Raw genomic sequence first — 19,213 nt, 5'->3', positions numbered from 1 at the left:
TTTCTGCAGAAGGAGGCTATTTGGCCCAACCATTTTTGCACCGACTCTCGGACAGAGCTTCTTACCCAGGTCCTCTTCCCGTAACCCCACATTTTTATCTCGCTAATACCCCTAACCTCCACATCATGAGACACTAAAGGAATATTCAGCATGGCCAATCAAGCATCCTTGGACAATGAAGGAAAGTGGAGCACCTGGAGGTAGCCCATGGTAGACAGAGAGAGAACACATGGGGGCAGCACGGTGGCACAGTGGTTAGCACTACAGCTTTACAGTGCCAGACTCCCAGGTTCGATTCCTGGCTTGGGTCATTATCTGTGCAGAGTCTGCATGTGCTCACCATGTTTGCATAGGTTTCTTCCGATTTCCTTCCGAAAGATGTGCTATTTGGGTGCATCGGCCATGCTAAAATTCTTCCTCAGTGTACCCAAACAGGTGAGAGGGTGTGGTGACAGGGGTATTTTCACAGTAACCTCATTGTTTCCCCACTCTGATTGAATTGCAGGGAGTTTGGAAAATGACAGGCTTCCCACTCTCACTACCTTCCCTCCCAGTTCCAGGCGCACCAAGTTCCCCACCCACTCCACCATGGAGAGTCCGCTGTGGAGAATGTGGTGGCCCAGCCAATGTCCATCGACATTTGGAGGGACTGGATGATTCCAATGATGGGCAGGGCTGGAAAATCCTGCCCTTTGTTTCTGCCCAGAGAGTCTCCGGAGAGAAAATGAATGCTCTGTCTCCTCTTGTGTACCGCCTGCATCAAAAAGCTTGGAGCATGTTGCCTGAACCTGTGCACTATTTTTCAGGTCTCACCTGCTCATTAACTCCACTTTTCCCTGTTACAATCGCTGTTGCATTTTAGAAGATTCATGGAATCCCTACAGTACAGGAGGAGGCTATTTGGCCCATCGAGTCTGTACTGACCACAATCCCACCCAGGCCCTCTACCCATAACCCCACACATTTACCCTGCTAATCTCCCTGGCACCAGGGTCAATTTAGCATAGCCCATCAACCTAACCTGCACATCTTTGGACTGAAACCAGAGGAAACCCACACAGACACAGGGAGAATGTGCAAACACTACGCAGGCAGAGACCGAGGCCGGAATTGAAGCTGGGCCCCGGCACTGTGAGGGCCACATTGCTACCCACTGTGCCACCGTGTCGCCCCTGTTGCTGTCAGAACGCACCTTGACTATTGGAGGTGCGGGTTGGCATGAAGTACTCCTTTAAGTCGTACTGGCCTCCCACTAGCTGAGGTTTCCTTCTGCGGTTTGCAGCAACTCAACCATGCTAAACCACACAGCACTAACACTTAAATTAGCAAACTGTGCAAAAGAAGATTGAATGTACAAAAAAAATGTATGGAATTGTAGCCTAACTGCAAGTTGGTAAAAGTTGTACATGAAACCAAGTTAGAATGACAAACTTCGACTTCGGGGGTGAGTCAAGGTTTTAAAAATAAAATGAACGTGGTTTGCACTTAGATTGTAACAAAGAAAAATGTTTAATCTGGACAATTACCAAGTCCTGCTGAGAAGTATCTAAAATGTAAAGGCTTATGCATTCCAACAGTGAGACTGCCAATTGGAAAGTTGGAAGATGTTAGTTGAACAAACAGAACAAATAGGATTGCATTGCCAAATCAGTGGAGTTAAATTTCCAGAAACAATGCTGGTATTGTACAAGATGCCCTGATTAGGCTATAGATGGCAGGCTGTACATTGTTCTGTTTGTCATGCATCAAAAGATCAGATGCAATTTGGAGGCAGAAGGGAGGACTGTGCAGCGCATCTCAATCAGCTTGCATTGCTCAATCTCAGAAAGAGTTACCTCAGATGTGGTCTTATCGGTACTTACAAGATACTTAATGGGATAGAGGTGATGAATCTGAAACAATGCTCTCAGAGAAATAGGACAAGAGGGAGCATGTTCAGGGCTGTAAAGGGAAAATTTAGGACAATGGTCAGAAATTATTCCTTTACCTAAAGAGTGATCAACAACTGGAACAAAATTATCGCACAAACATTAAGGCACTTGACTAATTATCAAATTGATTGTCACTGGGATTCCCATTATGGCAGAATGAGCTGCAACATATTGAAGGACCTCATTCACCCAAAATTTATATCGTGATCTGTTTTTCTTCAGGCCATTTCACATCTCAAGGTAACGTAATGAGCCAATCTTCATGGAAGTATGATCACCCATGAAGAATAAAGGCAAAAGATGACTGATTTCAGCAAGTTCCTGCTAAACACAAGTTTTTCCCCCTCATTTTTAGTTCATTCAATGCAATATACAAGATGTAATAAATAAAATGGCAATGTGCCATTAAAGTTTAAGGCTTATCAGTGACCGCTCTTAGAAGAGGAAGTGATGGTCTTCGAGACAGTTATTAAACAGATTCATATATCTTGAAGGTATGCATATCCTACCATTCTGAAGCACCTTCAAAGATTCCAAATTGGAGAATATTGATATTTTTTCTGTTGCTGTTCCTCCACCACTAAACATGGTACTCAGTAAAATAAGGAGGTGGAGATGCCAGCATTGGACGGAGGCACTGTAATAAATCTCACAACATCAGGCTAAAATCAAACAGGTTTATTTGAAATTATGAGCTTTCAGAGTGCTGCTCCTTCATCAGGTGCATGAAGGAGCAGCGGTCCAAAAGCTCGTGATTCCAAATAAACCTGTTGGACTTCAACCTGGTGTTGTCAGTAAAATAAGATTACACATGCAAACAGTTCTATTTATATAAAGCATCGTACATCAGATTGTCTCCTCTGCTGATTACTTTATGTAATTGAGGTGCACCTATTAAAGCGCAAAAGGTCAATTAAATTGTTTTATTGGCGCAACTAAAACTGAAGTTGGCTCCCATGGTTTGATAAATTAAGCAACAACACAGAATGAGAAGGACAGAAATAAATTTCATTTATCTGGTGTTTGCCACGACCTCTGGAGATTCTAAAATGTTTCACAGCAAATGAGTTATATCTGACGTGTAGTCCTTGTTGCAATGTGAGGAACTAGCAGCAGTTAATTTTCCGATGGCAATGTCCCACAAACAGCAATACGTAAAGATCAAAAACATGAGTTGGTTGCAGGATGAATCTTTTTTTCACTTATTCATGGGATGTAGAGCATCGCTGGCTGGCCCAGCATTTATTGCCCATCCCTGAGGACATTTTGAGAGTCAACCACGCAGCTGTGGGTCTGGAGTCACATGCAGATTTCCTTCCCTAAAGTACATTAGTGAACCAGATAAATTTTTACAATAACCGGCAATGGCTTCATGGTCATCCTGAGACTTTTAATTCCAGTTTTTATTGCATTCAAATTTCACCATCTGCCATGGTGGGATTCGAATCCAGATCTCAGACAATTACCCTGGATCTCTGGATTACTAGTCTAGCAACAATACACTATGTCACCACTTCCCCTTAGGTGGAAAAAGTATCTCCCTGTTTTTCTGGAATAGTGCAGTGAGATTTTGGATGGGATTTTACAACCTCACTCGGGTGAGGCTGATAAAATCCCATCCGAGGCCAACAGAGAATTCCCTTCTATGAGCCTTGGCCACCCCAATTCTGGGGTGGGCGAGGCGGTAAAATTCCTGTCCACATAGCCACCTGAGAAAACAGGCAAAGTTTCACTGTAAAGATGACTGACAATATCGTACTCCATGGATCTTGTATGTAAATCCAAGAAGCGGGCTCAAACCCACAACCCTCTGACTCAAAGGCAAAGGTTTTACCATGGAGCCAAAGCTAATACCTTCACATCATTCATCGTGCAACAATTTGTCTCCAACCAAACTATTTACCAAGAGGGCATAGCATGGTTGAAATGAAAAAAAGGTTAGAAATTCTGACACCTTAATTCTTGGACACATACAGAGGTTGAGGATAGAGGGAGATGTTTGACGGCAGACAGTTTACATTCTCTGACTTATTTCAATTTGGCAAATGTAGTTCAAAGAAGAAACCAAGACTGGGGAAGCATCACAGTGTCCTTCATAGTGAAGTTAAGAATTGAGAGGACAGGAGTTGAAGGAAAGCGAAGCTAGATTGAGGGAGCAGCAACTTGCAGCCTTTAAATTTGGGGTTGGGAGGAGCACTGCTGCTTTTCCAGACTCCATATTTAAGCTAGTATATGTCAAAAACGTAATGAATAGGTAGTGGATAGTTCTAGGGGTTAATTTTAATGAGATCAGCTGTTTTGGTAGTATCTGCTTTCATGCAAGCCAATTTTATATGGCTGTGTTTTTTAACAACCCAACCCAATGGCACATGGGCAAAGTGCACTTGGTTGTGTTGTCAAGACACAGTTAGATCTATTATGGAATACATTAATTCTGTGCTTCTGTGTGCTATATAAGCTTAAAGTCAGTGAAGACTGTGGTCAAGGAACAGGATGTTCCACTGCTTGTTATGTTCTTGTCTCGTAGTAAGGGTAGGAACCTCTTGCAATGTTGTGGTAGGTCACCAGAGTCATTTCAAGGATCAGTGAACAGCATGTCTTCAGGAATTAGACTTTTAGTAAGACAGGAAATAGCTCTGAGATAAGGGATAAGAGATCTGGGAGACTAACAGGTCCTAGCTGAATTATGAAAAGTCTCCAATTGGAAAATAGCTGCAGGGAGCAGACTTCAAGTGAAGTGGTCATGAGGGAAGACCTGATGGTAAAAGAGGACTCAAGAGAAGTTTTGAAGATCTGAGAAGGCAGCTAAATGTTAGCGACTCTGCGCTGTGGGCCGTTGGGGCAAAGGTACCTCTCTGGAACAGTAGTGTTCTGCTTAACATGACCCAAGATCTGAAATTTTGCTTGTAAGTTGATGTTCTAGTGTACTCGGAAACGCAAGTTGGAGCAACTTTTGGAAACAATGCTACGACAAGATTTTCAAAGGTGAAGACTGGAAACCCTCATGAGAAAGATGGAGTTTTGGTGAGATTGGTTGGCTCACAGCATGACTAACATCTGGGTGGGTTGTTGAGAAACCTCTGGAATCTATTTTTGATTGCAGCTGTCATTTATTGTGTGCTGTGATGTGTCCGACTGCAGTTTGATTTGATTTATTATCACACGTATTGGAGTACAGTGAAAAGTATTGTTTCTTGTGTGCTGTACAGACAAAACATACCATTCATACACTACACTGGGGAGAAGGAAAGGAAAGGGTGCAAAATATAGTGTTACAATCGTAGATGGGGATCAGCTTAATATCTGGTAGGTTCATTCAGAGGTCTGATGGCAGTAGGGAGGAAGATGTGCTTGAGTCAGTTGGTACGTGGTCTCAGACTTTTGTATCTTTTTCCCGACAGAAGAAGCTAGAACATTGTATGTCCAGGGTGCACAGGGCCTTTGATTATGCCGACTGCTTTTCTGAGGCAGCTGGAGTTGTAGACAGAGTCAATGGATGGGAGGCTGGTTTACCTGTTTATTCACATTTACTTCATCCTAACCCTGAATGTTCAAGTATTAGATATACTTTGTAATTTCTTTTATCTTTCTGAACTTGTAATAATTAAGTTTATAATTTGCATAATTAAGTTTTGTTCCAAACCAGTGGAATGTTATTGGCTTTAATCTATTCATAATGCCTTAAATTTCAAACTTTGTCCACTATAATCAAAATATTATCAGACCCTAATTGGGTCTGCCCCGCAAACAGAGGAGGTCCGACCAAGGATTTTAACAAATCTCTTAATAAGCCCTAGTCATTAAGTATATACAAAGGGATTTGTATATAATGTGTCCTGGGACAAAAACAAAAAATGCTGGAAAATCTCAGCAGGTCTGACAGCATCTGTTGGGAGAGAATAGTGCCAATGTTTTGAGTCTAGATGACTCTTTGTCAGAGCTAAGAGCAAAGAGAATCAGCAGAGATTTATCCTATTGGGGTGGAAGGGAAAGGGGGTGTAGAATTGGACAAAGGTAATGTAAATAAGGATATAGAAGGCTGAGAAGGTGCAAAGTGTCCATAAAGTGATCAGAATGTGTGAATGGCGGAACAGGGGTAGAGATTGTTAAAGGATTGCCTGAGAAATGCGGAGTTGCACTGAAGGTGACTGGGTGAAGGGAGGTGGAGGAGGGAGTGGAAGGGAGCAAGGGTGTGGAAGAATGAGAGCTGGTTTTATCTAAAATGAATGGGGCCTATTTCAGATGTGGGCCCTGGACATCTGCTTCCTTTTCCATTACCAATATAAGAAACTGAAATGTTTATGTGATTCCTGTCCATCATACTGGGGGCTCAGTCGATCACTTGGCACCCAAAAGTGGGCACTGCATTGACAAATTTGTGAGCCATTATCTTTATGAGGTAATGTTCCACTTACAAATAGATCTAGCCATAGAAAAGAACAGTTTTTTTGCAAGTTTGCAGACATCTTAGTAGGTAAGTATGAACTACTGAGGATGAGGGAAAGGGTGGGGGGGAGAGGGCAGGGGGTGTGTGGTGCAGGGTGGCACAGTGGTTAGCACTGCTGCCTCACAGTACAAGGGACCCGGGTTCGATTCCTGGCTTGGATCACTGTCTATGTGGAGTCTACACGTTTCCCCTTGTCTGTATGGATTTCCTCTGGGTGGTCTGGTTTCCTCCCATAGTTCAAAAGATGTGCTGGTTAGGTGCATTGGCCATGATAAATTCTCCCTCAGTGTATCCAAACAGGCGCCGGAGTGTGGCGACGAGGGGATTTTCACAGTAACTTCATTGCAATGTTAACGTAAGCCTACTTGTGACAATAATAAATGAAGCTTAAAAAAAAGGCTCAAATATTATATACTGTGCAGCTTTGCCAATGTAAAAGTACAAAGTCTAAATAGTACGATCGGTGTTCATTTCTAGCAACTGAATTTAAAGTTGTCTCTTTAAATGGTAACTGCGCAATTTGAATTCAAAGGAGTGAGAATTTTGCGTTTTCTCAGCGGAGATCTTAGAAGCTCTCTAACCTCCCTGTCGTGTTTCATGTGGTGGGAGGTAGCATGCTAGCGGCTGGTGGCAGGATCTTCTGATTCCACCACCGTTAATGGCATTTCCCTTCAATTCCACCCCACATTGCCAGGAAACCCACTGCAGGGGTGCAACTTTGGCTGGACCAGATGGTCCCACCAATGTGAACATCCAGAAAGTTCCAGCCATGGGTGTTTGTTGTTGATATTCAAGCTGTCAGTGCTCCTGTAAAGTGCAAGTAGACAGCACAGGAGCATTATTTTTAGCTTGAGTTTATTGTGGAATTTCTAACTGTGCGTAGCAACACTGTCCCAGTCTATTGTCACCGCCTATTGCTTATCCGAATGCCAATTTTCACACCAGCAAGGCTTCTGCATTATCTTTTTATTTGTATAATGTGCCTGGATACAGACTAATTAGGTTTAATTGAAGCCAATTTGTACCAAATTTAGCTTGTTTCAAAGGAATATGTTAAAGCAAGCTTACTGATTTCCTTCTAATTGTCTACTAAATTACCACACCTGTCCGCTTACTCAAGACAAGAGCTTGTCAAAGGACAAAGCTTCCAGTAATCTAATTGGAAGCAAGTGTATTTAAATATTGTTAACAAGGGTTCCTGTGCCATTGAGGTATTGCAACTAAATAGAAATAACTGGTGGTGGATAATTAGAAATTAGTAAATATTCCAAAGTTGCAAAATAATACAGGAGAAAGGCTTTGAATAGCTCCAGATGGAAGAGACAAAAAGGGAGCTAACCAAAGCCTTTCTTCTGTATTCTTTGTATTGGGTTGTTGTTCAGCACTAATGTAATCCTCATAGAAGGTAAACTGTTCACCTTCTGCATAAAAATTACAGATGGCCAGGTAAACTAATATCTATTTTGTTTATTTGTCACTGTCACAAGTAAATTGGTAAATTGCCCCTTAGTGTCAAGGGCTTAGCAGGGTAAATACATGGAGTTTCAGGAATAGGGCCTGGACGGGATTGTGGTTGGTGCAGACACAATGGGCTGAATGGTCTCCTTCTGCACTGTAGGGATTCTATGGATTCTATGATAAGTAGTCTTATATTAATATTGCAGTGAAGCCACCATGAAAATCCTCTAGTTGCCGCACTGTTCAGGTACACTGACGGAGAATTTAGCATGGCCAATGCACCTAACTAGCTTGTCTTTTGAACTGTGGAAGGAAACTGGAGCACCCGGATGAAGCTCTTGGAGACCTGGGGAGAATGTGCAGACTCTGCACAGACAGTGACCCAAATCGGGAATTGTACCTGGGTCCCTGATGCTGTAAGATAGCAATGCTAACCACTGTGCCATCATGCCGCCCCTACCTGTACTTGTATGTCATGTACATTAGATATTTGGAATAAACAAAAATTCACGATTATTCCTAATAAAAAATGGTTAAAATATCCATTCACTTTTTTTTCTTTCCTGGAGTCTCAAAATCCATGCAAAAATTCAATTGCTGCCCGATATTTCTTTCTTGTGGGGAAAAATGTCTTCAACCTGTCAAGGAAAGATGTAACTGGACTTGATAAGGGTTAAGAGCTGCTGCTCTTCGTTCAGTCAAATCAACTCAAATTTTATACCTTCAAATTGTCATTCAATGAATTCAAAGTAATTCATTTCCTGAACAAAATTGTAGCCTGAAAGTTAAATGAGCCTGGCGAACATGGGGACCCTGCCTGTTCAAACAAAAACGCAGCATAATGCCAAAGACACTTTTCAAATCCATTACAGTTGCGGGAAGATTACTTCTGCCGCAATCGGACTCAAATGGCATGTAATGCACTGTAATCACAAAATTGTCCCCACTTTGAAATTCAATCTATCCTTGATTATCTGATTTGATTCCCTGATTACGTCCGTAATAAAAATACGTTTTTGCTTGTTCAAAGAAAAACGTGGAATAATTTGATCTCCTGAATCTGAAAGTTAACATCAATTTTAGTGCCACCCAATTGACTTGGTCTCATTTTCTGTGTTACATTTCTGCGTAATAATCATATATATCTGATTTTATATAATCATGTCACAGTGATTATGGCACGTTGGTATGGCAGAAATCAAATATAATTTCTCAGAAATTGCTTGGAATGAGGTTACGACTGTTTGGTTCAATTGCCCACAGAAAGTATGAGACAATTTTGATGTTAACAGAAGCACTAAGTCACAAGAAACGGATACGAAATTTACATCCCCTGCAAGATCAGAAAATACTTCCTCTTCCCACACAAGAAAGTGGAACAAATTCCTAATTTGAGATTAAATGGCACATCTATACATAGTTGGTCTGACACTTGTTCAGTTTGAGTATTGTGAAGGTGGTTGAATAATGCGGCTTATTTTTAATTTTTTAAAATATTTATACGAAGTTGAATAACATTCAACAACAAAGATCAGCAGGTGATGGAGAAAGGCAGTCTAATGTTTGAGAGATTCCAGGTACAAGGTGGACTTTCCTCATTCGGTATTTTATATGGCGGCACGGTGGTCAGCACTGTTGTCTCACAGCGCCAGGGATCCTGGTTCAATTCTGACCTCAGGTCGCTGTCTCTATGGAGTTTGCATATTTTCCCCGTGTGTGTGTGGGTTTCCTCCGGATGCTCCTGTTTCCTCCCACACTCCAATGATGTGTGGGTTATGGCCATGCTAAATTGCCCGTTAGTGCCAGGGTAATTAGCAGGATAGATACGTGAGGCCGTGGGGATAGGACCTGGGTGGGATTGTTGTCAGTGCAGGCTCAATGAGCTGAGTTGCCTCCTTCTGCACTGTAGGGATTTTAGGATTCATGGATATGCTTTTCAATGGACGGTAGAATGTGCTGATATACGAAGATTTGAATTTATTGCAGTGAATTCTTCCCTGCATTCCCACTCTACATCAGGCAAGATGATGGCAGAGATTGTTGGAAATATTAACAGTGTAACAGCTCCATTCCTTCTTTGCTCTCCTGCCAAAAACACTATTATTCCAACCCTCTCTATGACATGCCTTGAAGGCAAGGTCAAGATTCCTGGAATGTTTCATTCCCAGCAGTGCCACTTCCTGAGGTTGCCTGATGGATGGAGGCAATAGGTCATGTCACATGTCAGTAATGGTCCCAAGCTCCCACAGATGGGGCAAGAGTAAGGAAAAAAGAAAGATCTTTTCTTTCTATCGTGCCTTCCACAACATCAGGATGTGCAAAAGCATTTCCAGAAAATATAGTTTTTTTGAAGTACAATCACTGATATATTGAAGGAAGTCCAACAGGTTTATTTGGTAGCAAAATCCACTAGCTTTTGGAGCGCTGCTCCTTTGTCAGATAAGTGGGAGTTCTATTCACAAACAGGGCATATAAAGACCCAAACTCAATTTACAAAATAATGGTTGGAATGTGAGTCTTTACAGGTAATCAAGTCTTAAAGGTACAGACAATTGAGTGGAGAAAGGGTTAAGCACAGGTTACAGAGATGTGTATTGTCACCAGCTGGGACAGTTAGTGAGATTTTGCAAGCCCAGGCAAATCGTGGGGGTTACAGATAGTGTGACATTAACACAAGATTCCGGTTGAGACCGTCCTTGTGTGTGCGGAACTTGGCCATCAGTCTCTGCTCAGTGACTCTGCGTTGTCGTGTGTTGTGAAGGACGCCTCAGAGAACGCTTACCCGAAGATCAGAGGCTGAATGCCCGTGATCACTGAAGTGTTCCCCAACAGGAAGAGAACACTCTTGCTTCGTAATTGTCAAGCAGTGTTCATTCATCCGTTGTCGTAGCGTCTGCATGGTCTCCCCAATGTACCATGCCTCAAGGCATCCTTTCCTGCGGCGTATCAGGTAGACAACATTGGCTGAGTTGCAAGAGTGTGTACCGTGTATCTGATGGATGGTGATCTCATATGAGATGTCCGTGTCCGTGATCCAGCACATCTTGTAGAGGTTGCTGTGGCAGGGGTGTATGGTGTCGTGGTCTCTGTTCTCCTGAAGGCTGGGTAGTTTGCTGTGGACAATGGTCTGTTTGAGGTTGTGCGGTTGTTTGAAGGCATGAAGTGGGAGTGTGGGAATGGCCTTGGCAAGATTTTCATCTTCATCAACGACATGTTGAAGGCTCCGGAGAAGATGTTGTAGCTTCTCCGCTCCGGGGGAGTACTGGATGACGAAGAGTACTCTGTCTGCCGTGTCCCGGGATTTGCGTGGGTTTGCAAAATCTCACTAACTGTCCTGGCTGGAGACAATACACATTTCTTTAACCTGTAGCTTAATTCTCTCTCCATTCACATTGTTTTTATCTTTAAGACTTGATTACCTGTAAAGACTTGCATTCCAACCATTATTTTGTAAATTGAGTTTGTGTCTTTATATGCCATTTGTGAAGAGAACTCCCACTTACCTGACGAAGAAGCAGCACTCCTACAGCTAGTGGTTTTTGCTACCAAATAAACTTGTTTGGTAGCAAAACAGTAGTTTATTTGTAGTGTTGGACTTTAACCTGGTGTTGTGAGACTTCTTGCTGTGTTTATCCCAGTCCAACGCCGGCCTCTTCACATCATATTGAAGGAAAACATGGCACAGTAAAGTACTACAGAAAGCCAATAAGACAGAGAAAATGGATCATCTGTATTTAGCAATGTGGCTTTTGGGTTAAATCTTGGTCACAATGCTGGGAGAACGCCACTGTGATTTTTCAAATGGCAACTTGATAATTTTAATTTTCAGGCAGACAAGACCACAGTTGTAGCCTCTCATCAAAAGAGGGCAGCTCAGACAATGCAAAACCCCCTCTCTATTGAACCAAAGTGTCAGCCTCGGATAAATGCTTCAGACTGTCCATGTGGGGCTTGAAGCCATTGACTCAGATTGATTTTGTGGCCAACAGCAATTTAACTTTGTTTGCCATTCATTATGCTTACAGCTCTCCCTGGATGTTTTGTGGGGATCTGAGTGGTGATTTACAATCATTGGAAAACTGCTACATCACAGCACCCTCCGGAAGGAATCTGAGACCTGTGTGAGCAAGGCAAACAACAGCATTTCCTCAGCTTCCTCACTGAGACCCGCAGGGCAAGCTTTCAGCCGTACCAAAAATAGAAGTATATGAAAATTAGAAGGTCTGTCCCTGAAAATGGCACTTCCTACTTTTACAGAGCAGAGAAGGTTTGGTATGTGGGTGGTTTACAGAGGCAGTTGGCCATCTAAATCACCCACTGAAGTAAGAAGTTGGTAAACCAGGAATGTGAAACCCAGAGTGTGCAAATTAGACCAAATAAGAGCAGTCTTACATTGGTGGATTTGTTTGATAGCTAGGGTTCCCATTGGAAGTGTTAACGGTGGAAATAGATGTGTTTTCTTCTTTAAAGTGCATAAACTCATTACTGTCAAACACATTGGAACTATCAACAGATCTGTCAAAATCAACTACTAAAACTGTAAAAAGCACCTGCAGTAGGTACCTGTCATTCTGTCAAGGTGTTTAAAAGTCAGTTCCATTAAAACTCTGAAACCAATGACTGGAATTCTCTGGCTGTTCATGCCCACTGCTGTTGCCAGAGAGGATGGAGAATTTGGCACTCAGCCAAATCTTCTTTCACTGCAACAGGACACGAACATCCTGCTGGTGTGAATGGATGGAGAATCCCACCCATTTTCTGGAGAGTTAAAAAAGAAATTGTTTGCTCATTCACTCTGCCTGTTAACATAAGTCTAAAGGTTTTAATGACTGGATTGTGTAATATGCCTGATTTCAACAAGAATCCATTATCACAGTGAAGTGCCTGCCCTTCACAGTTTGATTGACAGCTATAAGTGGTTCTCATTCATTGATGTGGGACTATCAATTCCAATTCTTGCTGATATAAGGGATTACGCACTTGAACGAAATGTCTGATGTTGATAGACTTTATGTAATGGAAGGAATGTAAATGTAGAAAATGGATTTTCATAGATGAGTGTTTTTTGTAATATTGTGAAGTATTTAAACAATGTTCAGTAAAATAAAATCCTATCTTATCTCTTCATTGGGTCCTGAGGTCCATTCATGTTACATACTATACAAGTTAGCTTGGTGTGTAAATGCAAAGGGTGCTGAATAGGAAGCAAGCGTTGGCATTATGTTAACATAGGGACTATAAAGAGCTCCTGTGGGGAGGTGAGTGCAGGGGCATAACTTGACATGGAGGGTGTGAAGGGTCTTGCAGGCGAGTACATGGCATGAAGTGAAATTGGTTAGTTTGGATGACATGAGGAGTGTGTGTAGGGAAGAGGGGCCATGAGAGGTGAAGGCTGGAAAGATGTTTTATGCTTTAATCTTTAATTCTGAACCTTAGACACAATGCTGGAGCCCCCCAGACAGGCCTTCTGCCTCAGCTGCCAGCAGCTTCTCACTTTTTCACTGGTGGTCCACCTCAGCTTACACTTCAACACCACCCCTCCCGCTGCCCTGCCAACCCCTGCTGTGTTCGAAAATCTGACATCCAGGCAGTCATTTATAAAGGTCAGGTTTAAGCAGAGCTGGGGATTTTCCCATGCATGTGCACCTGACAGAGGTACAAACATCTCGGCCATAGAATTTAAGCTCAGAAGTGGAAACAAAAATATTTCATTCAATGTAAATTAAGTACAGGAAAAATAAAGAGAAAGAAGGATGTGATGAATAGAAAGGCAGGGAAAAAATTAATTGAACTATTCCTACAACCTTCAACAAGAGTTAAACCATGAAGGACTGAGATTCCACACGTGTAAAAGTAAATTTTTAAAGCCAGAAAAAAAATGGAATGTAGAATTCCTAACCTTTTTTAGTATGTTTGTGTTTAGAGGTATCTACTGAGCAAATGCCACACCTTTACGCAAGTCATATTCTCCAATGAAGTGACTCTCGGCAAGGCACTGGCTTCTGGAGGAACAGGAAAATAGGACAACTTCCTGATTTCTGTATTTACTTATGCATTTGTGGACACTGGAAGTTGCCATCTGCTTTCTTCCTGAAGTTTAAGTTTATTTATTAGTGTCACAAGTAGGCTTGCATTAACACCGCAGTGAAGTTACCGTGAAAATCCCCTTGTCAGCACACGCCAGCTCCTGTCGGGTACACTGAGGGAGAATTTAGCATGGACAATGCATCCAACCAGCACGTCTTTCGGATTGTGGGAGGGAATCAGATCACCCAGAGGAAGCCCATGCAGACACGGGGAGACAAAAATAAAACGTTGGAAAGTCTCAGCAGGTCTGACAGCGTCCGTGTGGAGAGAACAGTGCCAATGCTGGATTGTCCATGCTCGCTTGCTTTTATGGCCTCCCCAGGAGAGGTTCTCTCCAGCGAGGAAAACACCTGCTCTCCCGGTGGAACTGGAAGATGTTGAGGCCCCCTGGGGAGATAGAGGGTAAGAGCGGTGCAAGCAAGGGGGCACACAAGGTCTGCACATGTGCAACAACTCTCTCTGCAGGTTGGCTGGTGAATTAAGCCCCACCCACTGCTTGTAGCAGCTAGAAATAGATCTAGTCGATTTTTTTCATGCACTATGTGCAAAAGATTGGGCGTGAAAATGCGCCCAAAACACGGAACTGCAACCCTCCTGTTTTCACACTAGTTGGACGCTTAGAATCATTCTCATACAATTCCGCCCATGATTTCCCAAGATACCTTTCTTGTTTTTCTTTTCTCTATGATCCCAAAATAAGCATGAGTTACAGCAGAATAACATTTTTTTTGTGAAAAGTACAGAATCTGCTCCTTTAGACTTTCCACCTTGATTGTGTTTTCTCAATCAATGAAATGATTCTTTGGCAAAATTAGCCAGATTAGATTTAACAATCCTCAAGAGGGCCAAAAGGTAATTGTGAGTGATGCACTTAATGAAGGTGAAATGTTTCTGACAATCTATCCTAAAATTGGTGATGAAATGGTACGGGGTGATGATGTAAAAGTATGTAAGGCTATGTTTGATAGTGATAACATTGAAATTATTCATAAGAACTTCAAAACTTCTTGCATGTACATAATGCATTTTACATAGTAAAATATCCAGAGATATTTAGCTGTTCCTTCCTTCGAATACCTTCGTAACACAAGTGGTGGCAGCATAGCGATAATGCAACTGGACAAATAATCTGGAGATTTAAATAAATGCTCTGAGGACCTGAGTTCAAATCTCACCAACGCCCACGGTGGAATTTAAATTGTGTTAATAAATCTGGAATAAAATGCTAGTTTCATTAATAGTACCTATGATATAAAAAATCTATTTTGTTAATGTCTTTTAGGTGAGTAAGAACTGCTGTCTACACCTGGTTTGGTATTCATGCGACCCTAGATCCACAACAATGTCGTTGATTCTGAACTTCTCTTCGAAATGGCCTAACAAGTCACTCAATTCTGGGGCAATTATAGATGGGCAATAAACCCTGGCCTTTTCAGCAATGCTCGCATCCCATGAATGAAAAAAGAGAACAGAACAAAATCTTCATGGCTTCTGCACACTCACCACATAAGCCACCTATATAACAACAGATAATAAGAATGTGCTGACTCCCCCTCCACCGAGAGGCAGCTACTCAAAAACTGTGAAGTTTAAGTAGTTTTGCATCAGAATATTTACACCGCTTTACCACTATCTTAGTCAGCAAAAAGGAGCTGTCATTGGAGAAGCACAACTGGCAACCAAGGGCCGCTTGGCAAGTTGTAACTCCAACATGCATGCCAGTCATATGTCAGCCATTATGTTTCAAGGTAACCCACAACGTGCGACGTACTTCTTTGAATGCTCTGACAATTTGAGATAGTAATCTGATATGAAGTTAGATCTATTAGTTCTTGTTCAGAATCACAAATGCACAATTCCTCTGTCAGTAGCCTGATGGATGAATGTCCCTGTCAAATGTTTTGATCTTTGTCCCAGTAATTATTTGGGTGCAATGTGACTGCCTATCACATGACAATAATATGAATGCAATGTATGTACAAATATTGGAGCTGAACTAAGCCCAATGAACATTTCCATCCATCAAACTTTGACCCAAATGGATTTTCAGCAATGTGTTCCAATACCTTTGTCTAATTTGTGCTTTTATGGCTCATAAGAACATGACTCACCTTTCACAATCAGTTCTGCATAGTTGGACACACCTGAACCTCCTTCCGATCGAATCACACATCTGTATTTACTTGTTGTCTTCTGTGATGTATCTGCCACACTGACAGTGGCAGAAAAACGCCTATGGTTAACCACCCTAGTTACCATCAGTGCTGTATCTTTTCCATTCCATTGCTGTATAAAATAAAACACAATATAATTAGAAAATGCATCAAATTGAAGGCTAGTTAACAAGTACTATCTTCACAGTTCTGAGTTGTAAAGAAGTATCCCATTTCAGTGCATTATAATGTAGTTTGTTATTGTTTCTTCCTTTTCATTTGGGCCATGTCTGATTATAGAATTGTACAAGTTTACAGCTCAAAATCAAACCATTCACATTTTGGCCATCTTTTAGCTCAAGGCAGTCCAAAGCTATTGTTCTTTTTTCTCATAGGATCCTTACAGTGCAGAAGGTGACCACAATCTCACCCAGACTCTAGAACAAAGAAAATTACAGTGCAGGAACAGACCCTTCAGCCTTTCAAGCCTGCACCATCCACACTGCCCATGTGAACTAAATCCCCATAACCCCACTCATATACTCTGCTAGTCCCCCTGACACTAAGGAGTAATTTAGCGTGGCCAATCAGCCTAACCTGCACATCTTTGGACTGTGGAAGGAAACTAGAGCACCAGGAGGAAACCCATGCAGACACGGGGAGAATGTGCAAACTCCACACTGACAGTTGCCCGGATACCTGGCACTGCGAGGAAGCAGTGCCAACCACTGCCAAAGACTTGTAGTCTGCTTCAAAGATTTGTTGAATTTCCCTTTAAAAGAAACAACAGTTCCTGTTCCAACCATTCCCTCTAATAAAACCTCCCATGCTTCAATGTCTCTCTGGGGAAAGAAATTTATTTCAACCTCTTCCTGTAAACCTTTTATGTTGCTGACCCTTCACCACTGACTCCCCAGCCAGAGGAAATAGGTTCCCTGTTCGGTCTGCCAACATCCTATATAATTTCAAAAAATCTTTATTAAATTTCCTCTTTGGTTTCTCTGCTCCGGTGGAAATAACTCTAGGGATTCAAATCTTTCTTCATATGTACGATTCACCACCTTTCTTGTCATCTTGGTGACAGATTTTATGATTTTAATCATAATAATGTGAGTTTAATGTTCTTCCAATAATGAGGTACCCAGAACAACACATTGTGCTCTGAATTTGGCCGTCCTCGTGTTTTAAGTCATTTCACCTTTATTTCTTTATACTTATTTCTGACCCCACCCCACCCCATCCCCCTTCCACTCCCCCATCCCCCTCCATTGATAACACCTAAAATTCTCCTGGTCATTTGGCTTTTATGACAACGGCCCAGATTTTCACAGAGTTGGGAAGGTTGTGAAGTTTTAAAAATGGTGCGGGGGACCCAGATTCCGAAGTTTTATTCCAGATTTTTGACAGATCCCATTTACGCTGGATGGGAAAGGGGGAGGGGGGAGTTATTGTAATAACTCCACAGAGGCAAAAGTCCCGTCACCAAGTTACTTCATTTACACCATACATCTGTATACACAGCTAGCTCTCCAGTTGCTCCCTGCGGAATGCAGGTTGGGAGTCTGACACACTTGCTTTAAATAGGCAGCATGAGGCTCCCTGATTTAACCAGGGAGGACTCATCAGATAGTTAATTCTCTAGCAAGCCAATCTCACTAGCCTGGTTGAAATCAGCACAGGTATGATTCGCACATGAGGGAAACTTAAGTTCAGCAAGGCTTTTTGAACCAAGTGCTGAGATCGAACACACTTCATTTTCACCTTAGCAAGGTCCTTAACCCTTGTAGCATGGGAGGTACGAGTTCTTAAAGTAGACGTAAGTACTGTTGATGAGTGGATAAAGTCTGTAGAGTTATCAAGCTGTGAAGTTATCTAAATTTCAACAGCTTGTCTGTGTTAGTGAGAAGCAAAATAAAACTGAATCTATGAATTTATTGAAATCCCCATCTTTTTAAAGATTTAATAGTCTGCCTTTATCATAGAGAATTGAAAAATGTTCTTGCAGTTAAAATAGTGCTTGTTAACATCATCCCAAGGGTTTTGTTATGTCATTTTGAATGCTTGGCAGCTCTCTACAACCTATCATTACCTCAGCGGTGTCAAAGTTATTGATTGACAGTTCAAAGACATTATTAAAGGACAAATATTTTTGATGTGGGGTTATGAATACAAGTCTTTTATAAGAAAGAAAGTACTTGGAAGCGATTGATATGTTTTGAATGGGTTTTGATAGATCTTTTAGCAAAGACAGTCTTTGATATTTAGATCTTTATTTTATTTAATCTCCAGATGGCTCTTAAGGTCTGTACACAGTGAAAAATGGTGAATTGCCATAGAGGATATAAGGGTAAAGGATGATGGGTCAGTTGGCATCATTTGGCATTACTTTGGCATGGGGGCTGTAAGGAGTGATGTGAACTAATTGTTAGCATAAATTGGTCAGGAACTATGAGGGATCATGGGGGTGGGTTAGGGGGAATTGACTTGCATGAATTGCCATGGATGGGGGACTGGGGGAGGGAGGGGTTAGGCTCAAGGGCCTAATATTTAATGAAATAACAAGGGGAGTCATGAAGAACAAAGATGAACTTCTTAACTGTGTCTGCCTTGGCTTCCTGTGGCCATCTCTGATCTGTGCCTGGGGCAATAGCCCTGACTCCATCATACATCTGCTGAGAATGGGCGTGAGGGTGGCCTCAGTGTATGTATGAAAATTGATGATGCTTTTTCGAATAATGTCACCGAAAAGCAGCACATAATGAGAAATAGGAGGGCTAAGGATACGTTGTAGGGAGCCGTGAGTGAGAGCAGGAAGACAAGAAACAGAAGCTGATTTTCTGGCTGTGAGTTTATAGATAAAAATGGAACCAGCCAGTTCCACTACCTGAATGACAGTGAAGACATGTTGGAGGAAGATGCTATGGGCAATTGTGTCAAAGGTTACAAACACACTAAAAAGACTATGACATGGGGGCCAAAATTTTACCACTCTGTCCGCAGGGGAATCGGAGCTGACAAGGGGCAGACCATGGAAAGGTCTGTTGACCTCAGATGGGATTTTACGGTTTCGGGATGAGCCAGACTATAAGGTCCTGCCCAGGATGTCATTTGTGACTTGACCTTTTGAAGTACAGTGG

The 19,213-nt window shown here is 42.0% G+C and overlaps 1 protein-coding gene across 5 annotated transcripts in view; it reads right to left on the bottom strand.

The window, feature by feature from the left end:
* The window catches only part of LOC145353875 (receptor-type tyrosine-protein phosphatase T-like), a 1,296,999-nt gene that overhangs the window by 705,477 nt on the left and 572,309 nt on the right, over positions 1-19,213 (bottom strand). For all 5 annotated transcript variants that reach the window (XM_080204786.1, XM_080204787.1, XM_080204789.1 and 2 more), the window contains exon 6: positions 16,035-16,209. In XM_080204786.1, coding sequence (XP_080060912.1) covers positions 16,035-16,209 — 175 coding nt within the window. The remainder of the gene's footprint in view (positions 1-16,034; positions 16,210-19,213) is intronic.

The sequence above is a fragment of the Carcharhinus amblyrhynchos genome, chromosome 16, assembly GCF_965287045.1.
Source record: "Carcharhinus amblyrhynchos chromosome 16, sCarAmb.v2.hapA, whole genome shotgun sequence".
NCBI classification, from domain to species: Eukaryota; Metazoa; Chordata; class Chondrichthyes; order Carcharhiniformes; family Carcharhinidae; genus Carcharhinus; species Carcharhinus amblyrhynchos.
The sequence above is the reverse complement of the archived record's forward strand: the minus strand, read 5'-3'. Positions and strand labels throughout refer to the sequence as shown.